We start from the raw sequence: 8,972 nt of genomic DNA on the forward strand, positions 1-8,972 counted from the left end.
AACATAACAACATGGCTTTACTTCCTATATTTCGTCTTCATACTTTTCTACTGGATGGTTAAGACCAAGGTAAAGCAGGACCTGTGCAACAAGAGTTGTCCTAGCTGACTTTCTGCTTTCTACCTTTGCCTCCAATCTCCAGCACTGAAAATGAATCTTTATAACAGCAACTCAGCCTGTGTTATCTCTCTTCCGCATCTCTCCGGTGGCTGGCCCCCTGGCCAGTGTGGAGGCTGAAGTGTTTCCCGTGGTCCCGAGAGCCCTTCCCTGCCCTTACCCTTGCCCTAACCTGGCTCTGTGTCAGCCTCCTTGGCCTCCATGCTGCCCCTCATCACACCATGCATGCTCCTGCCTTGGGGTATTTGCACTTGTGGCTTTGCTCTGATTTCTGTGCTCTTGTCCCAGAAATTTGCTCAGCGTTCTTTTGTATCTCCCTGGAGTTTTTGCTCCAGTTACCTGTAGAGTGAGACCCCACCCAATTATCCTGTGTTGGAAAATTCCAGTTCTTATCCTGGGACCGTCAATTCCCCTTTTTTCTATGGATTCCCTGTAGATGTTTCACCATAAAATATATTGATTTACTTAGTTTGTTCATTGTCTGGCTTTACTGAGAAGGTCTTATTCTGTTACTCAGTGATGTTCAAATCCCAAGAACAGAGCAAGTTACTCATTCACTTTCTGTCTCAGTTTCTTCATCTGCAAAAATTAGGATAAAAATAGTAGCACCTTCAAGAGTTTTTTTTTTTTTTGTAAAAACTTTTATTGATTTATATATTTGGTACACGGTCTTGCTACGTAGCTCGGACTTGTAATGATCCTCATGTCTCAGCCTCCCCAGTGCTGGGATTACAGGTGTGCACCACCATGCCCGGTTTGGGGGCCCGCACATGCCCCAGGTTCAGGGGGTGGCATAGCATGTGGTACCTGGGATCGAATCTGGGTCCTTGCACTTGCCGGGCAGGCACCTAGATGGCTGAGCCATCTCCCCAGCCCCCGCAAGAGGTTTTAGAGCAGGTGCATTGTTATGTATAAAATGGTCAGAACAGTTCCTGCAGCACCCTGAAGAGCTATATGAATGTCTGCGGATATTAACACCACCACCACCACCATCACTCTTACAGCTGTTATGTGCTCCTGTAGCAAAGGAACACATACAGAGGCGCAGACGGAGGAAGCAGTACGATGCGTTGGGAAACTGGATGATAGGGACCGGGGAGATGGCTCGGTAGAATAAGCACTTGCCTGGCAAGCGCAAGGGCCTGAGTTCAATCCCCGGTTCTGCAAAAAATAAAAAGAAAAGAAAAGAAACGAAACTGAATGAGGATGATAGCTATCAGGATGCTCACAGCAGGGACATCCCAGGCTTATATCTGTGACTTCTCAGCCTGAAATAGTATTAGGTGTTAAGCTTTGTTCAACTATGAATGATCTATTTCATCCTACATGTAAGGTCCATAAAGGAGCCCAAGAGACCGTGTATAAATCAGTGTTAGGCAAATCGCCATGGCCTGAGTTCATAGAAGTTGCTGGCAAGATAGCACTTGATAAACATTAATTGAATGCATAATGGGTTAAGTGTTTATTTATTTTTTTTTTCTTTCCCTCCAAGTAGGCATTGGAAAAGATACAAGTTTGCTGGATGGAGCCAGATGCTGCCAGCTGACAGGGGAGGGGCTGGAGGGTGTGCGAAGTCACTTTCCTACTCAAGTGAGAAAGGGTTTCTGCAGGCCTGCCTCCTGGGAGTGGCTCCGTGCTAGCTCAGGGTCTGCTCCTTCCTCTTCATTCCTTTTCTGGCCCTGCCCTGCTGGCTCAGAGACACACCAGGAGGAAGTGCAGAACCTGCTGAACTGTCTTCTCTGGGCTCAGCTGCTGCCAAGGGAATGACTGAGGCAGAGCCTGTGGCTGGAAGGTAAGCTGGGTGGAGGGAAGAGCCAGGCAAGCTGGAGAAATCCTTTTTGGTAGCTTAGAAGAGCCCTGGGGCTCTGCGAAGGGAGAAGCCTGCGGGGATTGGAGGACCTAGGGTGAGGAGAGAGGTCTCAGAGCCTGCTGGCCAACCCACGGGAGCCTGTGGTCCTGAGCCCTCCTCTGGTTTCTATGGAAACCCATACATTGCTTATTTAATTCCCTTGTTTCTTAAGTCGTCCGGTCTCCTAAAAAGAAAAACGAAAGTGAAAGCAGGACTCCTTCGGCTTCCGGGCTTTACTCTCAGTCCTTCGGGCTTCTCTAAAGGCGCCCTTGCCTTTCCTTGCTTCTCTGCGCTCTTCACTCTCTGGCAGCCTTCTAATCTGCTTGTAACCAGGACCACGTATCCAAGCTCCGCGTTCGGAGGTTTCGCGCCGGCCCAGTGACCCTTGTTAGGCTGCTCAATCGATTCGTCTGCAGAAAGGAGGGCTTGTGAATTTTGCAGCCCTGAAGTGGTCATGTAACAGCCTGCGGCGTCCAGTGATTTGAACTGGGTCTGAAGTGGTGGGAGTTCGGGGAGGGTGGTTGAACTAACCTAAAGCCCAGGTTCCCTGTCTGTGCTCTGTTTAATTGCATGTGGGTGGAGCGAATAGGATTCCTTGAAGCTGTTTTTCCTAGAGTGACATAACTCTACCATTCCTCAAATGCTCGACAGTGGCTACTTCAATTCACTCTGTACGCATGCCATTATTTATTGTTGTCCCATTTGAGGAAACAGAAAATCAGAACTCCACAAATCTAGATGACACAATCAGGAGGTGACAGTTAAGAAAAATTATCTAACCAGGGCCTCAGACTCAGAGCTCATTCAGGGCAGAAACCAAACTTTTGCCTCTCCTACTGATATAGGGGAAAAAACGAAACTCCGGACCTGAAAAAAGGTACCTGGGATGAGTTTGTGTTCTCTGAAACCGAAGAATGAATTTTAGGAACAAATGAAAGTTATAAGCAGGATATATTAATTGGGGGAAAGAAAGCTCCTGTCCTACAGAGGGACAGGAGGGGCGCCCCCAAGAGTGTGGTCCCCAGGAAGCTATCTCTTCCCGGGACTTTTATAGGCGGGTCTAAGGAGGTGGAGAACATGGAAACTCTCTTAGGTGGGCATGAGGAGGGACAAAGCTTTGAGATTCAAACACCATTGCTCAGGTAAAATTGATTAAACCCAGTACCAAATGAGAAAGTGAGTCATGTAGCAAGCAGGCATGAATATGGGACAGGGTCTCTTCCTGTTGGGGGTTGGGTTAGTGACTCATTTGGGCTCTTTCAAGGTGATTGTTACCTATTTACAATATCAATCCCTGGTGCCCTCCCTAGGGAAGTATGTGGCTACATTTTTTTACTCTTCTGTCTTGAGGTGTGGCCCATAGGGCAATGTCTGTCTCTTGAAGTTGCAAAGTCACCCTGACTTCCATATTGCCTCCTTGAGGGCCTGGCCCTGTCTGACTGCCTGTAATATTTCTATCTAATTCAGCTGCATACACTATTGTTAAAAAATTATTTTATTGATACAGGGTCTTGGCAGCTCGGACACATAGTGATTCTCATTTTTCAGCCTCTTCAACTCTGGGATTGTAGGCATGTGCCATCACACCTGCTTTCGGGGAGGTGGTTAGGAATGCAGTACTGGAATTGAACCTGGGTCCTTGAGCTTGCCAGGCGGGCGTTTAGACCACTGGGCTATCTCCCTAGCCCCTCTTACTTTATTTATTTATTTATTTTGGCTGGCTCCGAATGCCTTCAGGGCGTTTGGCTGGCTGGAGTTGTGGGGATTGAACCACAGTAACCTGAGGCTGACTGCTTTTTTGAAGCAGCCACTTAAACAACTGAGCTAAGGGGCAGGCCCTGCCCCTCTTACTTTACATAAAAGCACACAATCATGCAAAAAGAGCATACACAGAGTCAGGGAACAAACATTGTGACCATCTTGCTGTGGTACAAGACATGTCCCTGAACAAAAACTGGGAAATACATTTGACCTATTAGATGATTGTTTTAAAAGAATCTATTTATTGCTGATTAGAGTACATAACATTGAAAAAAATGACCAATACTGAAAGTTTTTCTTTTTTTTTTTTTTTACATATACATACAGATTTTTATTTATTTTATTTTATTGAGAAACAAAGAGCAATGAGACAGTTTCAAAACCGATTAATAGGACAGTTTCAATAATTAATACAATGTACATTGTTATCTTTTTAGTGGTTATCCATAGTACAAGATGCAAACAGGATATCCTGTCCAAATACTATTAGTACAAATCTTTCTTGTCATTGAAAAGTTTTTCTTTTTTTAAGAATGTATAATTGATAATGATATAGGGGAACTGCTGACCTGCTAGATATCTGGGATGAATTCATGTTCTCTGAAATCGAAGAATGAATTTCAGGAACAATGGAGGTTAAGAGTAGAATGTATTTACTCTAATGGGGAAAGAAAGAAAGCTTCTGTCTGAGAGAAAGAGAAGGGAACAGTTGTCTTCTTCTAGGGGATTCACAGAGCAAAACCACACAGTGAGGTAGGTCCAAGGTGGGGACAAAATGGGAAACTGCAAGGTGGACTATGACTATGCCCAGCTAATAAGAATACAAGTACAATTACTCAGGTAAAAGTGTTAAATCAGATTGAATGGGGAGGTGAGTCACATGGCAAGCAGGCATGAATACAGACCAGGGGCTCTTCTGTAGGGGGTTGGGTTTAGAGACTCTTCTTGGCTTTTTCAAGGTGATTGATACCTACTTAGAATATTAACCCCTGATGTCTGATGTCTATCCCTAGGGGGGTACATGGGTGCGTTTGTTCAATCTTTCCTCTTGAGGTCCGGCCCACTGTGGAGGTGCCTGTCCCTCCCACAGTTGCAAGGTCATCTTGTCTTCCATACTGGCTCCTTTGAGGGCCTACCCCTGTCTGACTGCCTATAACATTTCTAACTCAGCTGCCTACAACAGCAAGAGTATATTCATGTAATATGGTAAAAGTGGTATACTAGGGCTGACAAGATAGCTCAGTGGACTAAGTGCCTGCTTAGGCAAGTACAGGCACTGGGGTTCAATCCCCCGTACCTCATGCCATGCCAATCCTGCCCCTGGGCACAGTGAGCTGGTGATAGAGTCTGGGTGTGGTGGCGCACACCTATAATCTCAAGGCTGGGAAACCTGAAAATAGAGGACCACTATGAGTCCGAGCTGCATAGTGAGACCCTGTAACAACCAAATACATAAAAAAAAGTGGTATACTAAATGAGTTTTTTAATAAAGTATATTGCTGATAAAAGTATATTTATATAACATGGTAGAAAGTTGTTAATATTAAATGAGTTTTTTAAAATAATAAATGATTATTGAATAAAGTTTTAAAAATATATTTACATAACATTGAAAAAAGTGGTTAATACAGTATAGGCCGAGAATCCTAAACTTAATCATATCTTTTTTTTTTTTTTTTTTTTTTTTTGCGGTTCAGGGGATTGAACTCAGGACCTTATGCTTGCCAGGCAAGTGCTTATTCTACTAAGCTATCTCCCCAGCCCTTAATCATATCTTTGACCAATGAAAAGTTATGACTATAAGGAACCTATCATAAGAAATTAAGCTAAAAATTAACATCATTTAGATAGAATTGTTTAGAAATTTTAAATTTCAAAAATCTTTTTAAAAACATAAAACTTCTCAGTAATAGAGAAATTAAAGAACTTCATGATAGTGTATTATGGGACCATTAAATGTATAAAGGATTTTTTGATACTACATTACAGGGAATTATTTATAGTATGGCATTGAATGGCAGGGAGTGGGATACGAAACTGATACACAACAGGATACCAGCTATTCATAAAATCAAGAGAAATAGAATGAAATACCGGAGGCTGATTCTGGGAAATGGGACTATCAAATTTTTTTAGCTCAGCAAACTAAAGCGTCTGCTTAGGGAGGCTCAGACTGGGGTTCGATCCCAAGCATGCTGTGCCAGCCCTGCCGCTTGGGCATGCTGAGATGGTGAATGAGATTAGGCATAGTGGTGAGCACCTGTAATCCCAGTGTTTGGGAGACTGAAAATGGGAGGATCACTACAAATCCAATCTGTGTAGTGAGACCATGCAGACCCTGTACTAAATACATAAAAGAAATTTTTTTCTTATTTTAAATTTACATATATTTATAATATCGACTGTTTAAAAGGTTTGTAATGAATAAGTAGATATTATTTGAATTAGAAAAGATACCTTTTGTTGGAAAAGGTTGCCAGTAAATATCCCTTCTGCAATTCAAATGCTTTCCCTCCACTCTGAAATGATCCAGTACTTCTTTTGTTTCCAGAGGGCATCTCAGGAGACTAAGAACATCATTCTGCCCCATACTGCTGGCTGAAGCCAGGTGATCTCAATTTATACTCCAAAAGGCCTAAGGAGACAAATTATATTTTCTCAAGGAGAAAGCAAGACACAGCCAGGTACATTCACCATCATGGGGAGTGAAGGTCCTAACAGCCCCCAGGAAGGACTCGTGTCCTCCAGCAGAAGTGCTACAAGGGAAAAAAACGATTTATTAATGAAAGCTGTTAAAAAAAAAGATGTCAGTCAGATAAAGCAGCTGCTGAATGAGGGGGCCGATGTCAATTTCCAGGAAGAAGAAGGGGGCTGGACACCTTTGCACAATGCAGTACAAGGTGGCAGCAAGGACATTGTGGAGTTGCTCCTTCATCACGGTGCTGACCCTCATCAGAGGAAGAAGAATGGGGCCACCCCTTTCATCATCGCTGGCATGGAGGGACATGTGGAACTGCTCAGACTTTTCCTTTCCAAGGGAGCAGATGTCAATGAGTGTGACTCTAATGGCTTCACAGCTTTTATGGAAGCTGCTTGTCAAGGTAATGTTGAAGCCTTAAGGTTCCTCTACGACAACGGGGCAAATGTGAATTTGCCTCGGGAGACGAAGAAGGATCAGAAGCTCCTTGGGAAAGGAGGGTGCACGGCTCTCATGGATGCTGCTGAGAAGGGCCACAGCGATGTGTTGAGGATTCTCCTGAAAGAGATGGGGGCAGAGGTCCATGCCCGTGACAACATGGGCAGAAATGCCTTGATCCGTGGCCTTCAGCACTCTCCGGATGAAGAGGTGGAGGAAGTTACCCGCCTTCTGCTGGAGCACGGGGCTGATGTTTGTGCGAGAGGAGAAAGAGGGAAGACGACCCTGATACTGGCAGTGGAAAAGAAGCGTGTTGGTTTGGTGCAGATGCTTCTGAAACATACAGCATCTGGAACACCAGAGCACATAGAAATTGATGCAAGAGATAATGAAGGCCGAACAGCACTGTGGGCCGCTGTGGAGCTCAACCAGAAGGAGATCGTTAAGTTACTGTGTGAGAAGGGAGCCAGCACAGACTGTGGAGAGCTTGTCTGCATGGCAAAGCATAAACTTCATGACAATAAACTTGCAAAGCTTCTTTATTCTTATGGGGCGAAAGATTGCTCCCATCGCCCTGCTGAAGACTGGAAGCCTCTGAGCTCGCGTTGGGGGAAAAACCTGAAAAACCTCCATGCAATGTGCCACCCTAACATTGGCAAACTCAAGATCTTGATGAACGATGACTACAAAATTGCTGACACTTCTAAAGGGGGTGTCTACCTGGGGCTCTATGAAAAGCAAGAAGTGGCTGTGAAGATGTTCCGCGTGGACAGCGAACACGCCCGAAGGGAAGTGGACTGCCTGCGCCACTTCCGGGAGCACAGTAACTTTCTGACCTTCTATGGGCATGAGAGCAATGGGAGCTGCTTGTATGTGTGTGTGGCCCTCTGTGAAAGGTCTCTGGAAGAGCACTTGGAGGAGCACAAAGAGCACGCTGTGGAGGATGAGGAAGATGCACTTGGCCAGAATGTCCTAGCATCTGTACTTAAAGCTGTGCAAGAATTACACTGGAATAAATATAGACATCAGGATTTGCAGCCAAAAAACATCTTAATAGGTGAGTTCTCTAGTCTGGTTTTTGTTGTTGTTGTTTTTTGTTTTTGTTTTTTGCTATGATAGAGTGCAACAGACTAGGTAATTTAGTTAAAAAAACAAAAAACCAACCCAGAACGATTCCTTTGTTACAGTTCTGGAAACTAGAAAGTTCAAGGCACTGTCATGTAGTGAGGACCTTCCTGCTGTGACAAGCCATAGCAGAAAGCAGGAAGATGAGAGGGCACACAAGAGCCCTGCTGTAATAAATCCACTCTCAGGATAACGAACCCACTCCTCTGACAAAGGCATCCCATTCACTAAGGCCTATTCCTCCTGACTGGATCTACCATTAAAGGCCTTGGCTCTTAACAGGAGCCATAAACCATAAAATTCCCTGCAAGACAACCTAGGAGAAAATCTGGAGTACCTTGGGTTTGGTAAAGACTTTTTATTTATTTATTTTTGTATTTTAGAGAAAGGTCTCACTGCTAGATCAGACTCATAGTGATCCTCCTGTTTATAGCCTCCCAAGAGCTGGGATTACAGGTGTGCACCACCATGCCCAGTCTCAATTGCCCTCTCAGGGCACCGTGGGGCCCGGGTTGGCACAGCAGGCTGGGGAATTGAACCCCTGGCCCCTGTGCCTGTTTGCAGGTGCTTTAATCCACTGAACTATTTGACCAGCCCAAGATTTTTTAGATACAATTCCAAAGGTACAATGCATGTAGAAAATAATAAAAGCAATAGTAATTGACTTCATTGCAATAAAAAAAAAATTCTGCTCTGCAAAAGACAAGGGAATGAAAAGATGAGGAGTAGTGTGGGAGAAGAATACCTGAAAGAGGCATAGCAGGTAAAGGACTGTTAACCCAAATAGGCAAACAATTCTTACAACTCAATGATAAAGGGGCTGGCAAAGTAGCTCGGCAGACTAAATTGCCTGCTTAGGCAAGCTTAGGCAAGAGCAGGGACTGTGGTTCAATTCCCTGCACCACATGCCGTGCCAGTCCTGCCCCCAGGGTGGGGTGGGCTGGCCAAAGTCCAGGTGTAGCGGAGCATGCCTGTAATCCCAGC

At 44.6% G+C, this 8,972-nt stretch overlaps 1 protein-coding gene across 3 annotated transcripts in view; it reads left to right on the forward strand.

The window, feature by feature from the left end:
• Positions 1 to 1,733: 1,733 nt before the first annotated feature.
• Rnasel (ribonuclease L) overlaps positions 1,734 to 8,972 on the forward strand; it is a 15,958-nt gene continuing 8,719 nt past the window's right edge. The window contains exons 1-2 of one of the 3 annotated variants that reach the window (XM_004643455.2): positions 1,734 to 1,909; positions 6,279 to 7,920. In XM_004643455.2, coding sequence (XP_004643512.1) covers positions 6,426 to 7,920 — 1,495 coding nt within the window. In that variant the 5' untranslated portion in view covers positions 1,734 to 1,909; positions 6,279 to 6,425. Of the gene's footprint in view, positions 1,910 to 2,154; positions 2,443 to 2,817; positions 2,844 to 6,278; positions 7,921 to 8,972 lie in introns of those variants that run through there. The other 2 variants (XM_023703623.1, XM_023703624.1) reach the window with 2 other exon arrangements.

Source organism: Octodon degus, unplaced genomic scaffold (genome assembly GCF_000260255.1).
Source record: "Octodon degus isolate 3935 unplaced genomic scaffold, OctDeg1.0 scaffold00176, whole genome shotgun sequence".
Lineage (NCBI taxonomy): Eukaryota > Metazoa > Chordata > Mammalia > Rodentia > Octodontidae > Octodon > Octodon degus.